General features: G+C 50.8%; 1 protein-coding gene across 3 annotated transcripts; it reads left to right on the forward strand.

Annotated features, from left to right (window-relative positions):
• Positions 1-1,667: 1,667 nt before the first annotated feature.
• On the forward strand, positions 1,668-27,837 carry ZNF507 (zinc finger protein 507). 3 transcript variants are annotated; one of them, XM_084770811.1, is made up of 7 exons: positions 1,668-1,871; positions 3,275-3,365; positions 9,384-11,473; positions 12,844-12,958; positions 16,619-16,733; positions 27,118-27,252; positions 27,344-27,837. In XM_084770811.1, exons 3-7 carry the CDS (start codon positions 9,386-9,388, stop codon positions 27,708-27,710), a joined length of 2,820 nt encoding a protein of 939 aa, XP_084626937.1. In that variant the 5' UTR covers positions 1,668-1,871; positions 3,275-3,365; positions 9,384-9,385; the 3' UTR covers positions 27,711-27,837. The 3 variants fall into 3 exon arrangements, with proteins under 3 accessions (XP_084626937.1, XP_084626939.1, XP_084626938.1); XM_084770813.1 differs by having other exon boundaries at positions 9,384-10,939; XM_084770812.1 differs by lacking the exons at positions 27,118-27,252; positions 27,344-27,837 and adding an exon at positions 17,611-20,958.
• The last annotated feature ends 78 nt before the right edge of the window (positions 27,838-27,915 follow it).

Consider the following 27,915-nt stretch of genomic DNA (forward strand, 5'->3'; position numbering starts at 1 on the left):
GTATGTGCACATATATACACACATGTAGTTGCTGGAGTTTTTTGAGTCACAGGCTTTTTGAAGATGTCTTCAGTTTTCAATCAGACCTTGTATTTCATAACTAGTTTGGGTTTGATCCCTATGATAAAACACTGACCACAGCCAACTTGGGGAGAAGTGGGTTGTTTGGCTTATAGGTTACAGCGTATCGTTGGGGAAGCAAGGCCAGGAGAGCTCACTAACGGCCCGCTTATTCCCGCCTTGAAAGTTGGGCGAGATTGCTTCTCTCAGGTCAGACAGCAACGACATTAGCACAGGACCCAACAGGGCTTGCTACGGCAGGGCAAATAGGCTTCACGAAGCAGACCCAAGTGACAAACATGACAGCTCACTCAGAGTCACAAGGCCAAGCTCACCAGCTCACAGGCAGATCTTGAAGTTGTGATCTTCCAGACTTGCTGGGAGTGTAGATGTGTCCCCACCGTATTAGGCTGTCGTTGGAGCTATTATTTTTGAGGCATTATATGTAGAAAATGTGCAGGCAGGTCCCAACCTTATGCAACGCAGGGGTTTGATGAGAGATGGCCCTGGTGTGGAGGAATCTCTCTGCTCAGAAATACCTTCTCGTGTGTGAGTGTGCCACGCCTGGTGTGTGTGTGGAAGCCGGAGGACAGTGTGGTGGAGCTGGTTCTTTTCTTCCACCATGTAGGTCTCGAGGACTGGTCTCGGGTTGTCAGCTTTGCCTGAAAGTTCCTTCACATGTGGGGGCGTCTTGAGGTCCTTGAAAGATATTTTTTAGGGGGTAGTGGCGGTGTAAGGTGCCTGGGCTACATAAGGAATTAGAAACCAGACTGAGCCATCTGTCTCAAATTACTCAAAGAAAAAGGCGGGGAGCAGGGGGGAGATATAGCTCAGTGGAAGAACATTTACCTAGTATGTGAAAGACCCTGGCTTCACTCCCCAGCACCTCTGCCTGGGCGGGGTATTATGGTTTAGTGGGTAAAAGCACTCTCTTCCAAGCCTGAAGGCCCGAGTTAGATAGATATCAGGAAAGACAAAAACAGACTCCTGGAAGTTGTTCTCTGACCACAACAAGTTGCCACAAACACATAAATAAGTAAATAATAAACATTTAAAAATATTTAGATTTATTTTGTGTGTGTGAATAGCTTAACTATATATATATATATATATATATATATATATATATGCACCGTGTGCGTGTGTTGTCTGAGGAGGTAAGAAGAGCTTCCGATTCCCTGTCACTGGAGTTACACACATGGTTGTGAATCCCTGTGTGGGTGCTGGGAACCAAACCTGGCTTCTCTAAGAGAGCAGCATGTGCTCGGAGCCATCTCTCCAGCCCCCAACAAACTTTTTTTTTTTTTTAAAGAATACTCCAGCCAGATTCACACGCACAAGGGTGAAATGAGGGGGGCGAACTGATGAATGCGTCAGCAGGTTGAGGCCACAGCGGATATTCACTGAGTTTTGGGCACCGACAGGACCTGGTTGCCATAGCATCTGCCGGGATGCCCCGGGAGCCAAGGGCCCCGTCCGCCGAGGGGGGGCGTGGCCTGAGGTGGCCCCGCCCCCCCTCGGCGGGCCCCGCCCTCGCCGCGCGCCTCCAGGCTCACCTGACCCGGCCAAGCCGCTCACGTGATCGGTCTCGGCGCCGCCATCTTGTAGCCACGGCCGAGGAGGGGTTGGGGGGGGGGGGCGCGGCGGTCAAAGCGGGGAAAAGAGAAGAGGGGGGGAAAAAAAAAAGAAAAGAAAAGAAAAGAAAAAAGAGTCCGGAGCGAGGCGGACGCGGGCGAGGGCACAGCGGGGTCCCGGCCGGCCCGTAGGAGGCTCGCAGAAGCGACAGCCCCCACACCGCACCCCGACCGCAGGTACCGCGCCCCTCCGCTTGAGCGCCGCCGGCCATGTGCGGCCTCGCCCGGGGGACGCCCGCTTCCTTCCCGCTCGCCCGGGGACGCCCGCGGCGCTGCCACGCAGGCGGGCGGGCGGGCGAGCGCCAGGGCCCCGTGTGCACGGTGGTCTCCCCACCTCCCCCGCACCCCTGCGCGGACCCCGGGCTCGCCGTTCCCGTGGGGGGGGGTGCGTGGGGTCCCCCTCCCCCCCCCCCCCCGCTGCATCTCAGGCCCCGCCGAGGCGGCCTGGATGGAGGCTTAAGTTGCTTTAATCCCCGGGCCCCCTCTTTGAACCAGCGCGTGGTGTGTGGGAGGAAAAGAGCCATCGTGGCCTCCCTCCCGCACGCGGAGCGCGCGTCCTCCGCGATGGCTGGGCTTTTCCCCAGAGATCGCTTGAGTCCGTTGGTGGGGTGGGGGGGTGAGAAGGTTGCCCATCTTTTACAGACCTGGGACGTCCCGATCTCGTTTGTTTGGGGTGCGAGGCCTGGGTGATTAATTAGGCCCAGGCACCCTCCTCCATCACCCACCCCCTCCGCCCCCCCCCCACACCCCAACCCCAGGCGGCCTCTTGAGGTTGCTGACAACAGTGGCCTGGAATTTGCTATCAGTCTACATCGCTCAAGGCAATTACTGGGTTGATGACCGTTTCTGAGTTTGTACTTTGTGTTGCTGTACTGGCCCTGATGGCGTGTATGGATTGCTATATTGATTAAAAAAAAAGAGAAAGCTTGACCCTTCAGTTCTTTACCGTGGTAACTCGTTTGGGAAATTAACTCCGGGAGGACTCCCTAGCGGTGTAGTAGTTTTAGTTAACTTAGAATCGCTAGTTACGTTCCACGACCGGAACCGAACGAGCATACTTCTTTAAGCAGCTATGGGACCGGGGGGGGGGGGGGGGGGGCAAAGTAGTAGAGGACCAGGGCAGGAAACTGCATTGGAAAATATATATAGGTCAAGCCGCGCTGTCATTTCTTTTCATGGTACCGGTCTGCCCACGGTGTTTGACATAATTTACATAATCACCCCTTAGGCTGTAATTTCGGTTAAAGTTAAAATAGCAATGTGTCGTTTATTATTCCATATTGGTTAGGAAATTTTGTCAGTAAAACCAGTAGTTTGCCGAGTGAATTGCTTACAAGAAGGGGAAGGGGGGACTTAGACTATACGATTGTTAGAAGTTTTCCAGACTCATTTGTTTTAGCTTCTTCACGATTTTCTACTTGTTAAGGAAATTATGTAAATTTGCCTCATAGACCTACATTGCATGAACGGCCTTCTGAAATTTCTGTTTAATGTTAAGTTCCTTCCCTGCCAAAGGAAGTTTGTTTCACCCACCAAGGAAGAGAATGTTTGACCGTGTTTACTTTCCTTCTTGGCCACAGCTGGATTGTGAATATTGATCCAGGAGACTATTAATTTCAGGAATTGATTGGAAGGACCCTGGCTCTGCCACTCACAGCCATGTAACCTTGGGTAAGTCACTTACACCTCACTGCGTAGACGGATCCATAAACTGACACTGCTGCCACACCCACAGGATTCTGAGCAAATGAAGCTGTTTCCTGCTGCCTGTTCCCTGCCGCTCCGCGTGGACGCTTCGTTCACCTTGAGGATGGATAGGGAAATTGGTATTCTGGGGAAAGCATGGGTTCCGGTGCTCCAAGCAATACCGTTTCAGGTCTGTGAGCCCCAGGTTACTGTACTGAACAGTCTCCAAAGTGGGGACCGGGGACCAGGAGTTACATGACCGTCACAGGGAGTGGACACAGGCCCTGCTCTGGGGTTGCAGCACTGTGCTCGGCCTGGGTGCTTTCCCAAGTCACAGCGAAGCTGAGTGCTGCTTAGAGGTAGTTAGGGCCGAGTCTTACTTCTCACTGCTAAGTAAGAGTCCCATCTCAGGCGAGGTGCCAGCGAGACACTCTAGACCATGAAACCAGTACACTTCCGTTTATACTTCGCTTTTCTCTTCGTAGCTCCTGTTACACTGAGCTGAGATTTTAAAGAAATGCTAGCTGACCTTAGTGAGCTCTAAAGTAAAAGTCAGTTTTTAGGTTGCTTGTCCTAGAGCCTTTGTAATTCATGTTCTAGAAGTGCACCAGCTCTATCCTCACATTTTACAGCAGAAGAATCTAACACAGGCACTAACTCGCCTTGGTCACACGGCTGCAGCGGGAGCTGGGTGACTTCAGAAGAGGGAGGGCCCCGCCTTCTTTTAGCTGAACCATGGTTCAGAGAGACTCTGAAAGAGTGAAATTCGTTGGCTATCACTTCTATTGTTTTGGGTTTGGGGCTTTTGTTTGTTTATTTGCTTAGCTGGGGGGAAAATCCTTATCTTGAAAGAAAATGTTCCTTATATCATCTTGTTCTGTCGTCACATATCCGCAGAAATTTCCAGCCTTTTCTTCAAGCCCACACGAACTGTTTCGCTCAGTTCTACTTGTAATCATACTGCTAGAACTAAAAGGAACTAATTAGATACGCACACACCAAATAGCAAATTACGAGAAAATAAAGACAACTGAATTTGTTCACTTTTCTTGGGAAAGACATTAATTACAAGCTTTTCCCCGTAGATTACTGTTGTCGGGGACAGATCGGAGAGGCCGGAGAGAAAGACTGTAGAGTGTCCCTGGTTCAGCAGATGAGCTTATTTACCTGTTCTGACACGATCTCGTGTGTCTAGTGATTCCAAATAAGAAAGCTGCCGCTTGTGTCCAGCGCAGTGCTTTTCCTCCTCCGTTCACACGTTGGGGAGCATGCTTATTCCTGCTTGTAAGAAGTGTCATGCTAGAGCAGGCTTCCTCGTCTCTCGACCTTTCTTGTCACTCTTACCCTTGTGTTAACAATAGGAAAGCGAACAGCAGCCCCTCAAATCAGAATAAGTCAAGGAGGTTGTTTATAGAGCTAATGTTAATACGGGTATTGGGCAGGCTGTGGGATGATGCGGTAGTGAGGGCAGCGGCAGCAGGAACAGGGACGTGCCAAAGCCAGAAGCAGATCCGCAGAGAGCAGCTGTCTGGGAAAAACTGGCCTTCTGTTAAGGAGCAACCAGTTCAAGGTGACCTAGAAGTGGGGAACTGGGACAGTGACTGCCCCGTTCTTTCTCACCTGTGTCTCTATGACCCTCATGGCTCTCCATTGGAAGCACGTGGCCGGAGGACCAGGAAGCATAGTGATAAAAATCCTTTCTGGGACAGAGAGTTCCATAGAGAGGAGGGCACAAGAGCCCAGAGAGCACAGGTGCTGATGTCTGCCATGCCCCTAGATGCTGGGGCCGGGGGATATAACCTGCCTCTTCGAGAAGCCGTGTGCCTGCTCTCCGCACACAGGAGCCTTGTCTGAGGACCTGGCCGTGTGTTCTCAGCCTTGGTGTGAGCACAGTGCTGGAAAGCCAGCGCTCAGTGTCACTTAGCTTCTCGGTGTACTTGTTACGCACCTGTGGGTGACTACGTGAGTGTGAAATGTTCCTGTCCCGTCTAGTCGCCTTGCGCCTGCACATGGAGATGTCTGCGGGGAGGGGACTGTTTTTATGGTCGTTTTTATTATGAGCGGCTTCTGCATTTGCACAGGTAGGAAGAAGAGTATAATGAGCAGGTCATCACGCTACTTTCCCTGACAGAGTCAGTTGTTGTCACGCCGTCACCTTCTTCCCCATCGTCATTTCTTTGAGATGTTTGCATCGGTCTCTTAAGTCCAAGGATAGTGGTATTCAGATTAGTGTGATCTGTGGTGTGATTGAGTCACTAGTTCTATATGCTGACTCTTTTCATGTCTAACTCAAGTGAATTTTTGCTCACTTGCTATAAATAACACATATATAAATATCCACATGTTTACCTGTGCTATGTGTACAGTACACATGGACTGTATGAATGGTCTACGAAAAATTGTGGAAATTGAAGGATTGGCTTTAGTGACCCCTCTTCTGCGTACTTTACTGTGGCTGTTTGTGACCTTTTATTTAACAGACTTTCCTTTTAATGAGTGTTTGCTTGCTTGTTGGTTTCGCCTGCAGACTTGCACTGTTTTCTTCAGGTGTTTCTTGATGCGTTTTATGTTGTCATATCTGCTTGATAGCTGCTTTACTGTACTTATCCCCAAATGTATGCAGCCTGTAAAATGAGGCACTTACATAAACGTTCTGGGGAAATTGGAGCATCTGCTGCAAGTTGCCATTAGCTCTCAATGCCTGAGCACACACAGCTCTGAAAGTGAGTGTTCTGTCAGATTCTTTTGTAGTCGTCTTTTGCCTGAGCTAAGATGAACTCCTCCTCTTGACTTCACTTTCCTTTTAGGGGAGCACAGTGATGTCTGCCCGTGGGGAGCAGTTTGCTCTGCTGACTTCCTCCCGTTGGATCATTGAGTAGAAGAGAGGAATCAGGGGTGACCTCTGTAACAGTAGGTGTGAGGTGTGCTGAGCAGGCTTCAGCCGTCCTCCTCCAGGTCATCAGTCAGCCTGCACGGCCGCCACACCCGTGGGGAGAGAGACCTAGTGTTTACAGTAGTGTAGGGCTGGATCTGGGCCACAAACTGAAAATGTGTGTGAATTCTGTTACTCTCATTATGTAACTAATACATCCTTAACAGCTGAGCTGAATGACAACAGAAATCCTTCCCTTATGGCCCCACAGGGAACTCAACAGTCACATGGCGAGCCACAGCTCCCTTTGGCCAAAAACCCCTGGATTCTTGTTTTGTCTGGAGTGGGTCTGTGCAGATCAGATGTCGGTGTCGTGTCTTCCTCTCCTGCTCTCCACCGTATTTTCTAAGATAAGGTGGTGCTGAGCTTGGAGCTCACTGTTTCTGTAAAGTAGCTCACCAGGCAATCCCAGGATCCACCTGGCTTCCTAACACCATTCCATTGCTGCATTACCATGTGCCGAGCTTTTCCCATGCGTGCTGGGCATCCACACTTGGGCCCTCCTTGCAGCATGCACGTTCTCCCCAGCTCCTAAAACTGAACCATAGCACTGTGAGGTGTTTCTAAGAAGCCACCAAAAGGTTTTTCTGGTTTGTTGATGTTTTTCCCCTGAAGAACCACATTGTCCTTGTAACAGTTTCTTCGGACGCAGCTGAAAGTTTGATGTAGAAATCTAAAAAGACAGTTCTTTCTAAGGACAACAAAAAGACATTGCAGATGTTCTGAGAGGGTTTCTAGAGCTGGGATGGCTATTAATGTGGCCCTGGAATCTTCTCCATGAGATGGTTGTTACACGCTGCCCGAAGAAGAAGAAAAGCTGATGTTAGCCGAGAATAAAGCATTGACGTTTTTATCTGACATGGACCTAGATAAAGAAAAGTTGTGCTGGAAAGAGTAGGACATAAAAGAGGAAAGGCCAGGCAAGTGCAGGGAAGAGTCCATAGGAGCCAGCCTGGCGAGTTAGGTGTGATCTGGCTGAGGTGGAGCCTGCCTGGTGGGTTAGGTGTGATCTGGCTGGGGTGGAGCCTGCCTGGTGGGTTAGGTGTGATCTGGCTGGGGTGGAGCCTGCCTGGTGGGTTAGGTGTGATCTGGCTGGGGTGGAGCCTGCCTGGTGGGTTAGGTGTGATCTGGCTGGGGTGGAGCCTGCCTGGCGGGTTAGGTGTGATCTGGCTGGGGTGGAGCCTGCCTGGCGGGTTAGGTGTGATCTGGCTGGGGTGGAGCCTGCCTGGTGGGTTAGGTGTGATCTGGCTGGGGTGGAGCCTGCCTGGCGGGTTAGGTGTGATCTGGCTGGGGTGGAGCCTGCCTGGCGGGTTAGGTGTGATCTGGCTGGGGTGGAGCCTGCCTGGCGGGTTAGGTGTGATCTGGCTGGGGTGGAGCCTGCCTGGCGGGTTAGGTGTGATCTGGCTGGGGTGGAGCCTGCCTGGCGGGTTAGGTGTGATCTGGCTGGGGTGGAGCCTGCCTGGCGGGTTAGGTGTGATCTGGCTGGGGTGGAGCCTGCCTGGCGGGTTAGGTGTGATCTGGCTGGGGTGGAGCCTGCCTGGTGGGTTAGGTGTGATCTGGCTGGGGTGGAGCCTGCCTGGCGGGTTAGGTGTGATCTGGCTGGGGTGGAGCCTGCCTGGTGGGTTAGGTGTGATCTGGCTGGGGTGGAGCCTGCCTGGTGGGTTAGGTGTGATCTGGCTGGGGTGGAGCCTGCCTGGCGGGTTAGGTGTGATCTGGCTGGGGTGGAGCCTGCCTGGCGGGTTAGGTGTGATCTGGCTGGGGTGGAGCCTGCCTGGCGGGTTAGGTGTGATCTGGCTGGAGCTAAAGGACCCTCATATAGGATTCAGCCGTGTGGGGAGAAAAGCATAAAAGCCTGTTACTGGAGTTTTAAGAATGGCGCCTAGTTTTTGGTCTGTAGCTTGTGGTGCTGAAAATCTAGTTGGCATTTATTGAATGTTGTGAGTAAGGTTCCAGAATGTACCTAAAATGTGGAAAACAAAATTTGTTGCTGGAAAAAAGCCTAAACTTAAAAATGTGATCCAAGTCAACAAAATAATCTCACTTTGAGTCAAAGGAAATGTCTGAATTGAAAGGGCTGCCAGGAATTATAATGTCTATTCAAAGGCCTAGAGGGAGGGTGATTCTGCGTGTGTTGTGCTTGCACACTTCCGTGCCTTGCTGCACGAGCACAGCCTAAGATAACCCCGGATCCACCTTCCGTCTGCACTTTCCCTCCTCTGGAGAGAAGCTTGTATGGAGTGAGGAACCGCTGACCACTAATGCGACCTCTCAGAAGCCACAACATAGTTTGTGGTTTGTCTGGTGGACCATAAACCAAAGGAAAGAAAAGGAGGAAGTGCATCACTGCTCTTAGTTTCATTTGCATTGCACTTCCCAAAATTCAGTGTCCTTTATAGTAGGACGTGAATGTATTTTCAGCACTTCAAAGATTTCAAAGATTTGAGCAGAAAAGTGTAATTTTCATTATCTACAGTTAAAATGTGTCATGAGAAACAGTTTATCCAGAGTTGTGTCAAATCACATTGGTTTTACAGACAAATGTTTCCCAGTAACTTGAGGTGAGTCCCTAGCCCCTGAGGATGGCTCGCTCTTTTTTTCTTTCTTTCTCTTTTTGGTTTTTTTGAGACAAGGTTTCTCTGTGTAGCCTAGGCTGTCCTGGACTCACTTTTGTAGATCAGGCTAGCCTCAAACTCACAGCGATCTGCCTGCCTCTATCTTCTGAGTGCTGGGATGAAAGGCATGCGCCACCGCACACGAGGATGGCTATTTCTTTACACAAAGAATCCATGTCTCTTTAGTTCTAGAATCTCGAGGGAGAGAGAGGGCAGGGTGGGGATGCGGATGAGGTGGGAAAGCCATTCCCATGGGACAGGGCGTCTCTCACCTGTCTCTAGGAAGCTGCATTTCAAAATGGAATTCTGGGCTGTTTAAGTCTGTGTTTGGGGACAAGCAGGGGCATTGATAGGGACCATCTAAACCTTTCAGTCAGACGCCAGCGTTGACATTGGCTTTTCACATGTGTGTCTGTGATTCTCCCCTCACCCGTGCCCTCTGCTGTGCACTGTCCCTAGATATGGAAGAGAGCAGCAGCATTGCCATGTTGGTGCCAGAGATCGGAGAGCAGGAGGCGGTGCTCACTGCGGAAGGAGAGGTTGATGAGCAAAGGAAAACCAAAGCGGACCCGTTAGTCCACGTCATCCAGAAGCTAAGCAAGATAGTGGGGCATGAAAAGTCACAAAAATGCCTTCTCATTGGGAAAAAGCGCCCACGTCCAGGCGCGACAGCGCCCTCTCTTGGAACCCTAGAGGACTGTGAGGTCCCAGCTAAGGCAGCCGAGTTTCCTGCTACTGAGGTTAGGAAAGCTGGGGTGTCACCAGCAAATTCCACCGTAGCCTCCCTGGCCTCAGCTGATGGGAAGGCAGTGTCCTACCAGTGCAGCCTGTGCAGGTTCCTGTCCCCCTCCTTCTCCGTGCTGAAGGAGCACATGCGGCTGCACGGGCAGCGGAGCGACGTGGTGCTCATGTGCTCGGAGTGCCACGCCACCTCCCGAAGCCAGGAGGAGCTCGAGGCCCACGTGGCGAGTGAGCACGAGAACAGCGCCAGCAGCCCCGCCCCGCCCAGTGGCTCCTGGCCGGGAGCCAGAGGAAGAAAGCGTGAGACCATGCTGGACATCCCGGTGGGCGTGGGCAGTGCGCAGGCCCACGCTGTGCAGACTGCAGCCGTGGCAGAGGCAGGCAGGAGGAAGTGGTACGCGTATGAGCAGTACGGCATGTACCGCTGCCTGTTCTGCAGCTACACCTGCGGCCAGCAGCGCATGCTCAAGACACACGCTTGGAAACACGCCGGGGAGGTTAACTGCTCCTACCCCATCTTTGAGAATGAGAAGGAGCCCCTCGGCCTCCTGGCCTCTTCTGTGTCTGCTGCACCTGGTGGGGTCGATGCAGTTGTCATTGCTATTGGGGACAGTGAACTGAGCATCCACAACGGGCCCTCTGTGCAAGTACAGATTTGCAGCTCTGAGCCACCGTCATCTTTATCTTCTTTAGAACCGAACACGGGGGAGGGGGTGCGCCTGAGCCAGCCAGTCACCCTGGACCCTAACGAGGACGAGATGCTGGAGCTGATGTCTGATTCTGAGGAGAATCTGTTTGCTGATAGTTTGCTCTCATCAGCCCAGAAAATCATTAGCAGCAGCCCAAACAAAAAAGGTCACGTGAATGTCATTGTGGAACGTTTGCCAAGTGCCGAGGAAACCCTCCCGCCAAAACATTTCCTCCTGAATGCTGAAATGGACGAGGGGAAGAGCCTGAGCGGGACCGAAGCCCAGGCTGAGTGTGGAGGAGCAGGGGAGATGCACCACACTGATAAATGTGCTGTGGATATTGGGGGGCTGATCATCGGCTGGAGCAGCGCAGAGAAGAAAGACAGTGAGCTAAGTAAGGGCCTGGCTGCTGACGAGAATGCGCCGCCAGGACGGAGGAGGACAAACTCTGAGTCTCTCAGGCTACACTCCTTAGCAGCAGAAGCCCTTGTCACCATGCCGATAAGAGCTGCTGAACTAACGAGAGCCAGCCTTGGCCACTATGGGGACATAAACCTTTTAGATCCAGACACTGGACAAAGGCAGGTCAGTGGCCCATTGGCAGCATACTCAAAAAAGATCATGTCTCCTCTTAAGAACTCTGCAGATGGAGTGACGAGTTTAAACCAAAGCAGTTCCTCTGTGGTAGCGCTCCCGCAGGGAAGGCAGGAGGTGTCAGATGGTCAAGTTAAGACAGGCATCAGTATGTCCCTTCTTACCGTAATAGAAAAACTGAGGGAAAGGACAGACCAAAATGCGACAGATGATGACATTTTGAAAGAGTTGCAGGACAATGCCCAGTGTCAGCCCAGCAGTGATGGGAGTTTGTTGGGGTCCAGTGTGGTGGAGTACATCCCCGATGCCGAGCGGCCCTACCGATGCCGCCTGTGCCACTACTCAAGTGGCAACAGGGGCTACATCAAGCAGCACCTGCGTGTCCATCGGCAGAGGCAGCCTTACCAGTGCCCTATCTGTGAGCACATAGCCGAGAACAGCAAAGACCTGGAAAGCCACATGATCAACCACTGTAAAACCAGAATACACCAGTGTAAGCAGTGCAAAGAGTCTTTCCATTACAAGGTGAGCGGCGGCGGTCTCCAGGGTTGGCAAGACCTGATGGCTGTGCTCCCAGCCCTCTCCTTTCGTGTAGCAGTGAAAAGGAGTTCCAGGGAAGTTTGGTAGTTGGCCCAGAGCCACCCCCGACAAGTTAACCTTGAAGAGCGGTCTGAAAGCTAGGTCTCCGTAGTTGCTATCCAGCGCTTGCCTTAGTCTGCTGCCCACCTCCTTTTAGCCTCAGCACCTAAGGTACAAAAGCAGGCTGTGAGACTGACTGGGAGGCAGCACCATAGAAGTGAGGCCCACTTTGCTGTTGCAGGACACTTGGAGGGACTTTGCTGGGGGTCAACCCCAGGACCTCACACCTGCTAGGCAGGTGCGTTCCTAGCCCTTGCTTTTGGGAGACTCTGCTGGGTGTCCCAGGCAGAACCTGCACTTTTCGTCTTTCAGGCTCCCTCCTCCGTGCTGAGATTACAGGGCTGTATCCCCACACGTGGCCATTGAGGGGGCTTTCATGAGTATTCAAGGCAGATGTTTTATCTTACATAGCGAGCCAGCAGCCAGTATACAATGTCTTACCTTTGAAAAGGGTACTACCTGCAGTCAGTCTTGGAGCCATGTCTCCCTCAGGTGACAAGGATGAGTCTTTATTGGCCGACTGGGGTATAGGCTGGGTCCAGATCTGGGTTTTGTTTTTGTTTTTGTTTTTTTGTTTTGCTTTTTTAAAGGAACAAAAGCTGCCTGTGTCTGAGGTTCATTGGCACTCGGATTACACTCATGAAATTCCAAGCAGCACATCCAGAGAGGTCCCAGTAGCAAGGTCCAGAAGTAGCCAGCGTTGCCTTTGCTGCCTCTGTCCTCCTGACATGGGTGGAGTCAGCCCCTGTAACCTGTCCAGCTGCTCTCAGAGGCAGGTGTCACAAGAAGGCTGGCGCTTGCTGCTCACGTTCCTGTCTGCAGGCACCTGTGGCCTGCTCACCACCTGGGGACCGTGCCCGTTAGGGCATGTATACCTCAGAAAACAGGGGCCGCCTCTCAGAAAGCATGAGAAGAGAGACTGACTTTGTGATGAGATTGCAGTCGTCCGGTGTCCTGCTGTGATTTCACATGTGCCACATGGCTTTTAGTAGATTTGTGTTTAAAATGTTAATTTTTTTAAAAGCAAGTGCTAAATTAGTAAGGGCTTGGCTGCAACTGGGCGAGTAGATGGGGTCCAGGTGGTGATTCTTTAAAAACAAGGGAAGCTAAACACCCTAGAACACAATTGCTAGTGCGTTCCAGTCGGAAAGTTCCAAAAGCTGTCAGCCCCTCACGTAGCCTCCCGGCAGCCACTCAGGTATATTTGCTGGGAGGAAGGGGTTAATTTTCTTGCTCTATTTTATTTTAATTTTTAGAGCCAACTGAGGAATCATGAGAGAGAGCAGCACTGCCTGCCCAACACCTTGTCAGTAGCTTCGAATGAGCCAAGAATTTCCCGTGATGCCACTGATGGAAAGTGTGTTCAGGAAGGTATCTGCATTTTCATTAGCGTCTATTAACTGTACAGGAGGGTGGCTTTCATCAGGACATTTTTGTAAATGTGTGTAATGTACTTTGATCGTGTTCACACACACACACACACACACACACATACACACACCGTCATCCTCACTTGTGCCTTGTTAAATGCAGGCTGCACTGACAAGCTCGTGAGGTGAAAATGCTCTTGGTTGTCATGGAACACTGGGTGTTATATTCTCCTCTGCTTCTGGGCTGTGGGTGGGCTGAGTCTTCCCTTTGTTCCTAGAACTGACTAAAGTAAATTATATCTAGTTCTGGGTCGGAAACACAAAATTAGGGTGAGGCTGCAACCAGGCAAGTAGATGTTGTGGTTAAAATTTGCAGGGGTCTGTAAGAGCCAAACTACAGCAGAAACCCGTAGAAAGTAATGACCAGCTAGCCAGGAAAGTGGGAGCCCTGGAGAGCAAGCCCCTGCTCCCCTCTCCAGCACAAGGACCTTCAGAGGAGGCAGAGCTTTTGCAGATGGCAGCCCCCACCTCAAACTTCAGCTGAGGCCTCCTGCTGTGATCTTACTCTTTTCCAAGTGTGCTCCCAGACTTCATCTGCATTGTTTAAACACACACAGGAGCCTTTTATGTACTAGTTAGGTGCTAGTCGGCCAAGAAGCTGGTAATAGGAATATTAGAATCAGAAGATTTAATTAGAGTTCCATGAAAAGGCGGATGCCACATCCAGAGAATGAGGGATCGAGTGTGCTAAGCTGTGCTTCCTGGCTTTGGTTCACGTAAATTGATGTGCTTTAAATGTCTGTAGTGTGGCATATAGTGTTTATGGGAAATAAAACATATTGGGGTGACTTTCCTTTTTAGATTTCCTAAGAATTAAAGTTAGGAACAACTGCAGAGTAAAATGTTTTACCATAATGTCTCATTAAATTATACCCCAGAAAGCATAACTGATTCCAGAATGTTTGTGAAGGAACTGGTTCTGACACCACTGTAGCACCGGAATCCCCTTGTCAAACAGATGCCATCCCCGTAAAACCGTCCCAAACAAAAGGAGTTTACGACATGGCATCTGCTTCCGAGGTGGATGGCTGAGCGAAAACAGTTTTGATTCCTTTCTACAGAATAGCCCTAAATGCCTCTTTTTATTTTAATTCATTATGTTTCCATATCCCTTCTAAAGGAGACATTAAGCATTAGACATGATTGGCCCGTAAATCCTAATGAGGGAATAAAGTGCGTGCGACTCAGTAGCGCCACCTGCAGTTGACTGCTGCTGGGACCATCTTTGCAGCAGCCAGGGCTTAAAGCTACCTAGTGTTTTAGCAGATTTAGGGAAGACATCATCGACATGGCCACTCCAGAGTCACAGTGTCCGCACCTTGCTCTCTCTGCACAGCTTTCCTATGTGATTTATACACTTGCTTAGATTTAAAACTGCGTACCATGATCATCTTGTGTTTTGATTTGGTTTAGGGGTTTTGTTCTGTTTTTGGCTTTGTTGGGGCTAGATGCTTGCCGAGCAAGCACTCTCCAAACCCAGCTTCACCCCAGCCCTTGCGGTGTTTTCAGTTTTAACTCCCCTCAGCTGGGTTTGCTGTTGTATCGTGGTAGTGTAGCAGGCAGAGCTGATGTCGTCCTGCACAGCACACCTGGACGGCTGCGTGGTTGGCTCGGTGTGGCTGGGGTCCATGTTCAGTTAGCATTCTCCTAACTGTTCTGTACGCTGATTAGACAAGGTGAGAGGTGCGTGGCCTCTGCTGCAGTCTGCTGGGGCTACAGCACAGGCACCATTCAGCCTGCTCTCAGTACAGAGAATTGATGCACTGCTGTACTGCACAGCTCCACTCAGGCAAAGGGCAGGGCACGGTGGATCTTGAGGAGGGTCTCTTGCCAGGTGAAGGGTGTCAGTGCCCTTGAGGAAGTCAGAACTGGACTAGCGGATGTGGCATCAGCAGATGTTCTGACATGGCGCTTCCAGACTTTTGGGCAGAGTCTCTTTATGACGCGTAAATTATCCTTCCTTGGAGCTGTCGTTTGTGCAGCCCTGGGTTTACTGTACCTGGACATGAGCAGGGAGAAGACAGCGTATTCAGCCATGGGGGTGTCCCTGCTTCACACCCTCTGGGCAAGGCAAGGCCCAGGAGCCGACATACCTCGCTCAGTCTCAGACCAGCAGCCGAGCAGAAGGCAGCCCTAGTTGCTGAGCCTCAGGTCCAGCCCTGATTCTGTTGGGAGCGCTTGCGGGAAGTAGCACGGGCTCTCCTGCTGTTCTCTGCTAGGCTTCTCCATCTGCCAGTTTAATAGTTGTCATTGATCTGTAATATTTCTCACAAAAACCATTATCCAATATTTCACACTTCTTTTTTTTTTTTCAAGTTTTTTTTTAAAAAACTATATTTGGAACAATGCCATTTATAATCAAGTCCAAGTTTTTAACCTACCAATTAAGAGCAATACTTAGATTGTAATTATGATTAGTGTATTAATGTTATAGATTTATACCAGGAAATTGGGACATTTTGTTCTGCCTGGCAGTAGTTATTAGCCAAAGAAAATTTCCATTTTAGAAACCTTAAATTTAACTTAAGAATCTCCTTTGTTGAGATTGTAGCGTGGGCTTTCTCTCTTTTCTGGTATTACTGTGTTACTGTGTGCACTCCTTCCCACCTTGGCTTGCATCCTGCTGAGAGCACACAGCTCTTCCTACCCTGCCTGAGGGTGAGCTGCCCTGGGCACACAGAGTGCAGGCTGTCTCCAGGAGACGGGGCTCAGGGTGGTGCCCTGCAGCCTGTCTTGTCATGTGGGAACTGCTCAGTCGCAGAAAGGGAAGCAGTAGCGCCTGTGTCCATGGATCCAGGTTTGCTGCACGTGAGGGAAGCTGCCTGTTCACAGCTTTTGTCCCCCAAACCCCTCAGCCTGCTAGGTTTGACTGTGCTGAATTGTAGAGCGCATCAGAATTGGCAATTGCCTTTCCTCCGCAGTCTAAGTGATGGCCAACAGTTAGCAAGCCAAGCTAACCTGTAGGTAAAAACCTCACACTTTTTGTATGTAGCTCGCTATGTATGACTCGTGGCTACTCTATATTTTTGTTTTATGTGGATCTGTTTTCCTCTGTCTATGTACGTGAGTGCGTTGCCCACAGAAGCCAGAAAAAGACATTGAATCCCCTGGAATTGAAGTCACAGATGTGTTACAAACAGTTGAGGGCTACCGAGTAGCTTGGAACTAACCCTGGGTCCCCTGCAGAGCCAGCCAGTGCTTCTGACCAATGAGCCATCTCTCTAGCCTCTGGCCACACTTGATAATGCTTCATTCTTTTAGAAATAAGTGTTTCTTTAAGACACCTTTCAAGTTCACAGTGTATCAACAGTCAGCACAACAGTTCACTCTACCACAGAACCCAGCCCATGGTGCACAGAGCCAGACCTACCTGCCCGTGTTCACAGGTAGCTGGCTGCTATGACGTTCGGCTCGTGCTGCTGGTGCTCTGGATGCAAGAAAGTCTGAGGAGCTGCTTAAATGTGTTAGTTACACTGTGAGAGAGCCTTGACTGCAATGTCGGCATGGTGTGTCATAGTTACTCCTTCATGGCTCGTGGTGGGGTATGCGTGCTCTTGTGTGAGTCTTACCAAATCATTCCTCTAACCCACTTTCCTTGAAGGGAACAAGTCGTCAACTCAGAAGCAGTACAGGTGTGATGCGTGCGATTACACAAGCACAACGTATGTGGCCGTCAGAAACCACAGGCGAGTCCATAACTCAGATAAGCCGTACAGGTAAGTGTGATGACTCCAGAGTTCTAATGCTTGTTTTAGTCTATTTTATGATAAAGAAAGACTTTAGAAATAGTTGGAAATGTGTGGTTGGAACACATGTTGAAAACCAAGAAATGGTTGCACACTGGCTTCTTAAGCCTCATTTTAGTTTGTTGAGAAACATGAAGCATGAGTCTTTGGCACAGCAGACATGTTGGGGTTGCGGGGATGCTAGACGGTGTCTGCGTCCGTCATGTCTATGCCCTCATCCCCTTGGGTGTGGGTTACCACAGTAGTGTCCAGTGCTGCAGAGCTCATAGCCCCATCCCAGCAAAGCCACGAAGGCCCTAAGCACACCTGTGGAAGCTTTGTTTTCTGTGTTCCTGCAGTGCCGTTCGATAGAGTTTTGTCACAAAAGCAGATTCTGCCTACTGTGCATTTAGAGAAAATAAGGTGTGCCCTTGGCCGGGCAGAGTCAAGCGCTATTTGATAAACTGGGGGGGGGGGGGTGTTAAAGGCTGAGTAAACGTGTGAGCGCTGTCAGGGTGTGTCCACACGTCACAGAGCCGTGCCAGGCACTGTCCACAAGGCCAGGAGCATGACCCCTTAGCAAAACAGCTTTTCCCCAGCTCCACTGCCTCTAGTTCTCAGTGTGATGCAGTGAGTCTGGACAAGTTGCTCCACTAATCCAAATCACAGTTTTAACTTTCTCTACCTGTGACCCCTTTTACCTGAGAAAAGGCTCCAGGCCTGTAACAGTGTAAAATAGGCATACAAATCAAAACATTTATTGCTAATCACAAGGAAACTTTTGTTAAACATTATTTGGTATCTGTATATCTTACCATTTACTAAAGACAGAAGCAGTGTTAGTGAGACGTTACCTCTTTGTACATAGAGCGTTACACCTTGTCTGGTGACTGAAGCGGAAGAATAGAGGTCATCTTCAGCGTTTTCAGGCTCTACTCCCCAAAGCCGAGAACACCATTTCACATGAGCACAAGCATGTTTGGGGCCACTTCAGGAATTGTGGGAAATTCTGTCTTGATCCCAAGCCAAAACAGTATCTCAAGCAGCAATTTTAAAAATCAAACTTCCCAGTGCAGCACAACGTAAGGACAGGTGGATTTGATGACTGTATGCTGGGGCTGGGAATGTAGTTCGGCTTGTTGCGTGCTTGCCTTGCAAGCATGACATCCTGTCATCAGTCCTTAGTGTTGTGTGACTGCGGGTGGGGGCACAGACGGCGAGGGGCACGTGGTCAGAAGTCCAAGTCATCCTCTGCCCTCCTGGAGTCTGTTGGAGGCTGCCATGGACCACATGAAACCCTGTCTCTCTCAAAAAGTGAATCTTTGTTTTCTGTAACTAAGCTGTGTGTGTCTGTAAGAGCAGAAGGCTTTGCAGGTCAGGAGCACTGCAGCTGATAATGTCACAGTCTCGAGTCTCAGCTGGGGTGCCTCAGGCAGCGTCCATTGGCGCTTCCTGACTTCACAGGCCATGGTGTGCTGAGAGGGAAGACTGCACTGAAGCCTGCTGGGAGCAGCTCAAGCTCACGCTTGGATTCATATTTAACTGTTGTGTGTGCAGAAACCCTCTGCTGCTGCACAGTGTTTGCACTCAGTCACCAGCCCAGATGGGCTGTGACCCAGCCTCAGAGACTGAGATCACAATGAAAACCCAGCAGACTGTTATCTCGTAGACGTGTTTCTCGGACTGGGGAGTTGATGCGGTGCTTAACACTGGCTGCTCTTCAGAGGACCCGCGTCCCCAGCGCCTACATGGCAGCTCAGAATCATCAGTAACTCCAGCTCTGAGAGCGCTGAAGCCCTCACCGAGCCACAAGCACACAGGTGAACAGACGTACCTGTGGGGAGAACACCATACCCATTAAATAAATAATGTTACATGTAAGGTGCCTATACACTCCTGCCCGCCTGTGATCTAGCCTCACGCCTGCAGGCGTCTGGTGGTGGCACAGCCCTGGGAGACCATCAGCTTTGCCTTAATAACTCTATTTTCAAGGTAGAGAAGGATTTTTACCAGAAATGACGGCCATTCGTTACTGATAGTCCTAGCTGTCCTGATACTCAGGGCTGGACATTCTAAGTGAGGAGTAGTCACACATGGTCACACGGTACACAGCCTGGCTTTCCTGAGGGCAGAAAGCTTTGCCTTTAAGCCCCAGGGCCATTATTCTTGAATGTAGTAGCAGGCCTACCACACACACACACACACACACACACACACACACACACACACACACGATATGGGCAGGAACAGCTCTGGGTCCAGAGTTAGGTACATTCACACATTGAGAAGCATGCTGCCAATGCTGCATCCCAGGTGCTTTGCTGGGCTTTTGCTGGGCTCTTGGGCTGTATTCCTAACAGAAAAGGCATCGTCTTTATCATCACAGGGCTTATGGATAAATTTACAGTCTGAGACACGGGATCCAGGTCCTGATCCACAGGACTGGGCCAGACATAAAACTCACTGAGTCATGGCCTGATGAAGCAAGTAGAATGTTCATATGCTGCACATCTCAGCCAAAAGGGACACTCAAAATACACTGTGCAACAGCACCCTCGGCTATGCATATAAGGAGTATATGAAACATAGGTGGGTTCGGTGTAGATTTAAGTCTCATCATATACACACAGTCAGCGGCGCTTCTGACTGCAGAGGGGCCTTCTCCTGACTAGATCAGGCTCAGTTAGTACTGTCGGCATCTTCAAGATGCTGTGTGCAGGTGTGACTTCAAATAATCAGGCTGGCCAGAAGTAGAAACATGGTGGTAGACCATAATACATATGTGGGGGTGTAGGTAGCTAGGTAGCATGCTTGCCTGTGTGCACAAGCCATGGTTTTATCCCTGGGGCTACCAAAAGCATTTAGTCATTCTGTTATTGACATTTGGGTTGTTATCAGATTGTCTTCCTTGTTATGAATAATTCCATCCTGAACATTTCTTTGCTTGTTAGAGGTGCCCATTTCTGGTTGAGTAGGGTTTCTGGACCTTAGGTGGACACAGTTGCCTTAGCATGGGCAAGGGTCATCAGCTGTCGGAAGTGTGGTGATGCGAGCTGCTTCCCTCCTCAGTGCAGCGTGTTGTCCTGCAGGGGTGACCGCTGCTCCTTGTGAGCTGCTGCCTATCGCTGTGTGGCGGTTTGCCTGCCTGTCCTCATACATGTTCATCCTGCGTGGGAGTCCTTTGCTCATGACTGCTGATACCCTGTCCTGTACAGTGGCTTCCCTGATATGTGATGAAATGTACAGAAACTTCGGGTTTTTCTGTGGACAGACTTGTTCATTTGTACCTAAGGCTCTTGTGTATTTAACTCTGAAAGTGGCTTTGATTTTCCTCGGGATCCAGGAGGTAATGGTCCAGAAGTAAAAAATATGGATGATAACAAGAATAAATAAATAAGCCTTAAAAACAACAATGGGAAGGAAAAAGAAACAGATCTCCAGGCCACTCCACACCAGTAGTGTGAGACAGCAGACCTATGCTCAGGGACTCTGGGTCAGGAATAGGGAAAGGGCACATTCCACATGGCAAATTTGGAACCTGCAGAAAAAAGAATTATTCTTTCTGAGTTAATTAATACAGTAAAATATTACGGCAGCAAGTTTTCTTTAACCAGTTAGTTTCCTAATGACTGACAGAGATTTATTTTTAAGCCGTAAGCACTATGCTGGGCAGATTCTGAGCTGTTCTGATCCTAATACCTTTGACACCTACATAAAAAACACTCATTTGCCAATCTGGTGACTTCCGGGGGCTTCTGCTCCATCCATCTGTCCTTGCCTCCACATGCTCATCGGCCATCTTGCCTCATGGCCTCTCCTCTCTCTGGCTTCCTCTCCTCTTGCCCCTTTGCTGTTCTCTCTTCTCTCTGGACCCCAAGCCAGGCACCTGAAACCCCACCTCCCTCTCTTCTACCCAGTCATACTCCAGCAGTCAGGGATGATTGGGGGACAGTTCCTTATCACAGGGTTACGGGAGATAGTTCAACATTCATAACAATGCCTGTGGCAGGGCGGTAACCAGATCTCAAGGCACTGAAATCAGCATCTGAGAACATAGTTGGGCCTTCCTCCAGCAGGAACTTCTGCAGGGAAGGTTTGAAACTGGAGAAGAGCAGACAGCTGGGGGTTCATTTGCCCAAGCCCCCTCACCTGCCTGTGGCTGGGAGTGTGCTGGCTGCATGTCAGCCAGAACATGTCCACAGGTGGTCCCTCATATCACATCACTATGTAGTGTTTTCCACAAAGAGTGTGTGTGTGTGTGTGTGTGTGTGTGTGTGTGTGTGTGTGTGTGTGTGTGTGTCTCAACTCTAGACTATACTATCTAATGCAGTGGCTGTGCTGGCTGAGTAGATTGGTTAAGGGATAGCAGAGGTAGAACATGTGCAGATTTACTTCAAGTGAGGTTGCTTTTCCAGATGTCTTCCACCTGTGGCTGTGCAGTGCTGCCGGGCTGTCTCTTATGACCCGAAAGCCACATTTCATCACCACCACCACAGTTAGACTTTAATCTGTAGATGTTGAGTCAGTGCTGTTGGCTTAGAGGAGAACTCCCATTGTAGAGGCATTGGTTGACTTTAAAGAACACTGCTTACCAGATAATTTAACCTGAACAGTTACGTGGGCAATCGGGCTTTGAAGGGGAAAGCTGAAGAAATGTGTACCCATGGCGGCAGAAGCCTTTGAAGACATCTCAGGCTTTATTGCAAAACTCCTAGGTCTTATTTCCAAAAAGCATAGAAAATGAGGGCTGGGGCCAGGTGTGGTGGTGGCGCACGCCTTTAATCCCAGCACTCCAGACGCAGAGGCAGGCGGATCGCTGTGAGTTCGAGACCAGCCTGGTCTACAAAGTGATTCTAGGACATCCATGGCTACACAGAAAAACCCAGGAAGGAAAGAAGGAAGGAAGGAAGGAAGGAAGGAAGGAAGGAAGGAAGGAAATAGGGCTGCAGAGTTGGCTCAGCACTTAAGAACATTGGCTGCTTTTAGAGAGGACACAGGCCCATCCTCAGCACCCACATGGTGGCTCACAGCTGTCTCCAAGTCTAGTCCCAGAGGGTTATGTGCCCTCTTCTGACTTCTGTGGACCAGGCATGCACTGGTACACCCAGGCACATAAAACAATAAAATAAATAAATGCATCTAAAAAAAAGAGAGTGAGCCAGACGTGGAGACACATTCCTTTAATTCAGCATTCAGGAGAGGCAGAAACAATCCGGATCTCTGTAAATTCAAAGCCAGTCTGATGTACATAGTGAATTCCAGGACAACCAAAGCAACATAGAAAGACCCAACAACAAATGCATAGAAAATAAATTGTATGTAATGACACAGTGTCAGTTGCAATATTTCTGTTGAAGTGTTGAGCATAGTAAAAGCATGCTCAAGCCTCCCCAATATGCAAAAAACGTACAGCTTCTCCTGTCTTCCCACCTGGCCTCTCACAGCAGCTGTTCAGTTACCTCAGACTTAGGAGACCAACCAGGAAGAGCCCAGTCCAGGGACATACTTGATTGCACCAGCACCAGCCCCTGCCCTTGTGTGGGGTTCTGGAACTCTATTAGCTGCTGTACTAGTGATGAAGTAATGATGAAAAGCCTGTAAAATAATTCTAACTTATTTTCTAGCACAAACATGAGAAGCCCTAGGTCTCCACATCAGCTTTCCTTTGATGCCAACATTGTCTTACATCAGGAAGCAATAGTGTTTTATGCAGCTATGGACATGGCGTTACGATCAGCACAGAAAATGGTTGGTTATGTCATGCCGGGGCTTTGAGCCAGCTGTGGCTTATTGACAGGTTGTGAGGACTGGCCAGCTTTTGGAGGGCCCTGCTGCTGAAGGTGCAGGGTGGAAAGCTCCTTCCCCCAGCACAGCTTCCTTCTCTCTCCTGTCCTTATTTGGAGGGTGTCCCTGAACTAGATGCCTGGCTTACCTTAGAAGTAGCCTCTGACACAGCCTCCTGCAGAGCACTGTCCCCCTGCTGCCCAGATGATAATCAGGCGCTGTGTCCTGCACTGGCAGTGGGGCTGTGCTGTTCAGTGCAAATGAAGCACACTGTGCGCACCTATCAGTACCTCCTGCCTGCTTCCCTCTTCCTACATAGTCCCCTCGCCCTTGTAGTAAACTTGATCTGCCTCCCTCCTGCTGCTCCCAGATGCTGCTCCTCCTGCTGCACCCTGCCTCTGCTCCTCCTGAGCCCTGCACCCTGCCTCTGCTCCTCCTGAGCTCTGCACCCTGCCTCTGCTCCTCCTGAGCCCTGCACCCTGCCTCTACTGCTCCTGAGCCCTGCGCCCTGCCTCTGCTGCTCCTGAGCCCTGCACCCTGCCTCTGCTCCTCCTGAGCCCTGCACCCTGCCTCTGCTCCTCCTGAGCCCTGCACCCTGCCTCTACTGCTCCTGAGCCCTGCACCCTGCCTCTGCTGCTCCTGAGCTCTGCACCCTGCCTCTGCTTCTCCTGAGCCCTGCACCCTGCCTCTGCTCCTCCTGAGCCCTGCACCCTGCCTCTGCTCCTCCTGAGCCCTGCACCCTGCCTCTACTGCTCCTGAGCCCTGCGCCCTGCCTCTGCTCCTCCTGAGCCCTGCACCCTGCCTCTGCTGCTCCTGAGCTCTGCACCCTGCCTCTGCTCCTCCTGAGCCCTGCACCCTGCCTCTGCTCCTCCTGAGCCCTGCACCCTGCCTCTGCTCCTCCTGAGCCCTGCACCCTGCCTCTACTGCTCCTGAGCCCTGCGCCCTGCCTCTGCTCCTCCTGAGCCCTGCACCCTGCCTCTGCTGCTCCTGAGCCCTGCACCCTGCCTCTGCTCCTCCTGAGCCCTGCACCCTGCCTCTGCTCCTCCTGAGCCCTGCACCCTGCCTCTACTGCTCCTGAGCCCTGCACCCTGCCTCTGCTGCTCCTGAGCCCTGCTCCCTGCCTCTGCTGCTCCTGAGCCCTGCGCCCTGCCTCTGCTGCTCCTGTCCTCATGGGCTGATGGCCAGCAGCTCCCAGGCAAGAGGAGCCCCACAGCCAGAGTGTCTGATGGTCTTCTCATTTTGCCTGGACAGATGCGCACAGCTGAAGTGCCTGTGGCTCTGTTGCCAGCAGCAACAGGCAGCTCCACTAAAGGAGCAGAGTAGTTTGGTGACAGGTGAAGCCAGGGCGAATGTGTCCAGGTGCTTCCCCCTGCTCTCCCAGTGGATGCCATCTAGATGGAGGTAGGCGCTTGCTGCCCTCGTGCCAAGTAGATGTGGTCTGCTGGTCTCTTAGCGCACATGAAGCTCAGTGCTTCACAGTCTAGCTTAGCAGAGCACATGAGCCTGGAAGGTGGTACACATTGGTAAAAAAGATAACACTAAGGCTCAGAGGGTGAGCACAGTGACGTGATAGGTGGTGCTGTCACAGCCCTTATATTCATTTCTTACTTCCTAGTTGCTGTGATGAAACACCTGGTAGAGCCAACTTAGGGGAGCGGGTCGGCTGGCCTTCATTTGGCGGGGTGATGGCAGGGTAGAATGCATGCTGACAGGAATGGCTTTTGACCGTGAAGGCAGGAACAGGAGTTAGCTTGGTCGCACCTCAGTGGACCAGGAAGCAGAGTGTGTACCACACTAGGGCCAGGTTGGAACCCTCGAGCCCACTGTGACCCTGCTTGTGCTACACACGGCAGTGCTGCCAGCAGGTGACAGTAGGTAAAGCCCGGTGGCCTGAGTTTGATCTGCAGAGCCCACATGCGGGAGGAGAGAGCCAGCTCCCACAGTTCTTCCCTCCCTGTGCTGTGGCGTGCAGTGCCTGCCTGCCGTGCTCACTCTGCCTCGCTCCTTTTTTCCTGCTCTCCCTCTCCCCCATTCCTCGCTCCCTCTTCTCTGTCTCTCCCTCAGTAAATAAATAAATGTAAAAATAAACCATGACAATGATTCAGTCTCAATTTTAAGTTTATTACGCACGTGTGTATGAGTGAGACGCATGTACATGGGATCATGAGTCACTGTGCATGTGGAGGGCAGGACAGCCTTGTGAGGTTGACTTTCTCCTTCCAACCTTCTGTGGGGCCCAGGGGTTGGGCCCCGGCTACCAGAGAGTGGCCAGGTAGGAGAGGACTTTACGCTCAGTGCTGCTGCGTGGGCTAGTGTTTTCCAAGGTCAGTGACCCTCTGCCTTATACTTAGTCCTTAGGACATGGAAGAAAACAAATGCCACGTGCTGTCTTACAGGTAAGTTAGGATAAGAGTTAATTCAGAGCTGTGCCAGCCTGCCAGCCCTGGTCTGCTTTGTTAGGTATGTGATTGAATATATTTGTAGTTTCTAAAAAGATCATAGCTGTACAACACAAGCTGGAAGTTAACAGACTTGGGTATTTACCTACATAATAAGAACTTTTATCCCAGAAGACCTGCATACAGAGGCTGGGAGTAACTTTATTCATAACAGCAAAGGCTGGAAGCAACCCGGAGATAGCTCAGTCAGGAAGTGCTTCTGAGCAGGCATTATGATCCCTGCCCTGTCTCTCCAGAGCTCACAGAAGAAAAACTAAAGTGACATGGTGGTGGCTGTGATCCTGGTACTGACAGGTGGCTTCCTTGCAGGTAGAGCTAGCCAGCCTTGGTGAGTTCCAGACCAGAGAGAGACCCTGACTCAGAAAACAGGATGGGTTGGTGGTTGCCTGGAATTGACGCAGGAGGGATGGGTGACTCAGCAGAGCACAGGGGACTTGATGACAGTGGCACACCCCAGCACGACACTGCAGCAGGATGCACAGAGCTGAATGCTTTTCTGACTCTAAGAAGAAATTAGACAGACAAATTTTGAGCACCACTTTAACTGTTCAGAGTGGTAACAAGTCACACTAATACAGCACATTTAGATTACTTCAGTTTGAGGCCGGAGAGATGGCTCAGCAGTCAAAAACACTGGCTGCTCTTCCAGAGGACCAGGGCTCTGTTTCCGGCACCCACGTGGTGGCTCACTTATCTGCGGAAGGCACATTACTGACTAAACCATCTTTCCACCTACACACACACACACATATACACACACACTCCTCTAGATTGATTTAATTTATGTGTGTGAGCATTTTGCCTGCATGTACTTTTGTGAACCTCACATATGCACTGCCCCTGAAGGTCACTGGGTTCCCTGCAGCTGAAGTTAAAGGTGGTTGTGAGCCTCTGTGTGGCACTGGGAGTCCATCCTGGGTCCTTCACAAGAGCAGCCCACGTGCTTTAACTGCCAAGCATCTCCCCAGCCCCCAATCCTACTTCCTGCTTTTTTGATAAACAGACTAGATCGTTATACCTGTGGTGACACACACCCTTAATCCCAGCACTGGGAGGGCAGAGGCAGGAGGAGCTCTGAGTTCGAAGCCAGCCTACTCTACAGAGTGAGTTCCAGGACAGCCAGGGCTACACAGAGAAACCCTGTCTCAAAATAATAATAATAACTTAGAACAAAAATTTTGTACATTCCTCTTGTTAGAAATCTTTCTGCATCATACATTTTAGCTAAAGTAAAATGGATGTTTGTTTACATTCCTGGAAAACCTTTATATTATAAAATATCTCTTTCCTTGTTTTTTTGTGGGGTTTTTCCCCCCACCCTTGTGATTGTTTACACTTCTTTCTATGACCTCTGTGACGTCAGTGTGTGCCTTAGCACCAGCAATGACTTACATTCTGTGAATGGCGGCTCAACTGAGAATGCTTAGGGGGTTTTGCCTAGAGAGCCATGGAAAGCTTTTCAAACCTTACCTTCAGCGTTTTTATGTAACGAGTCACTTTCCCTCCTCCCTTTCTTCCCTTAGTCCCTCCCACCCGTCCTTTCTTGTACCTCTCCTGTGTCCCCCTCCACTCAAGTTGTTAGCCCCTTTTCCTTGGTAATCATTGTTTCATGTATGTGCATACACAAACATATATAAGTACAACTTGTTGAGCCTGCTTTGGGTGTGTGTGTGTGTGTGTGTGTGTGTGTGTGTGTGTGTGTGTGTGTGTGTGTGTGTGTGTGTGTTTACAGTCCTGGCCACTGTGCATTGGAGGCTCATCGCTGGGAGAGGCTAAGTCTCCCTCGCTCCGCAGTCACTAGTCACCTGTAGTCTTTGTCCAGACCTCCGTGTTAGCGTGACCATACATAGAGCCTTTGTTCCAGGCTTGCATACTCTTTCTGGGGGAGGCTGGTTGTCACAGCACACTTCCTGGTGTCCTGGCATGCTGGCTCTTTCCTCCTTCTCTTCGGTGATGTTCCCTGAGGCATAGGTGCAGGCCCTGGGATGTAAATACTGTCATGTCGTGGTTTTCTGTGGTTGTCTCCATTTGCTGTAAAGAGAAAGGTGTCTCTCACATAAAACGTTGTGAGTGAGCCCTGGGCGTCAGAACGTGTTGAGGAGGTTGTGACACCCCTAGTGCCTGTCTTCCAGGTGCTCCCTGTGTGGGTATGTGTGCGGCCACCCTCCTTCCCTGAAGTCACACATGTGGAAGCACGCGAGTGACCAGAACTACAACTACGAGCAGGTTAACAAGGCCATCAACGACGCGATCTCACAAAGCGGCAGGTACGTCCTCCCAGCCCCAGGGCAGGGCGGGGCCATCCCCTGCCCCTCCCTCGCAGCCCACTGAAAGTCTGATATGTTGTGTTTTTCTAAGAGTTGTGGGGAAGTCCCCTGGGAGAACTATCTTACCCAGCAGTGAGGAGAGAGCTGAGCCCGCCACAGACAGTCCAGAAACCTTGGCGTCGCCTGCAGAGCTGCCTTCTCAGCCACCTGGTGACATTGTAGATGCCAGCGAGCTTGAGAAACTGTGCCCCACAGGCGCCAGCTCTGACATCTCAGGCAGGAGCTACGGCCTGGCCACACCAGGCACCGAGTACTGCGTGCTGCTCTTCTGCTGCTGCATCTGTGGCTTCGAGTCCACCAGCAAGGAGAGCCTCCTGGATCACATGAAGGAGCACGAGGGGGAGATCGTCAGCATCATCCTCAACAAGGACCACAGTACGGCCCTGAGCGCCAACTAGCTGCTGGGAGTCAGCCTCCATAGACGCAAGGAGCAGGGTGTGCTGAGTGAGGATACAGAGCTAGGAGCCTCTGTCGCCCCTTCTTGGTGTCGAGTGTTTGTTATTAAAAGCTTTCCATAGTTCAGAATCTGCACGTGGATGAGTTGAGAAGGCTCCGCAGAGCACAGTGGCCAGCGCTGAGGTGGGGAAAGCAGCAAACGGGGAG

Source organism: Acomys minous (assembly GCF_964271855.1).
Source record: "Acomys minous genome assembly, chromosome: 20".
Classification (NCBI taxonomy): Eukaryota; Metazoa; Chordata; class Mammalia; order Rodentia; family Muridae; genus Acomys; species Acomys minous.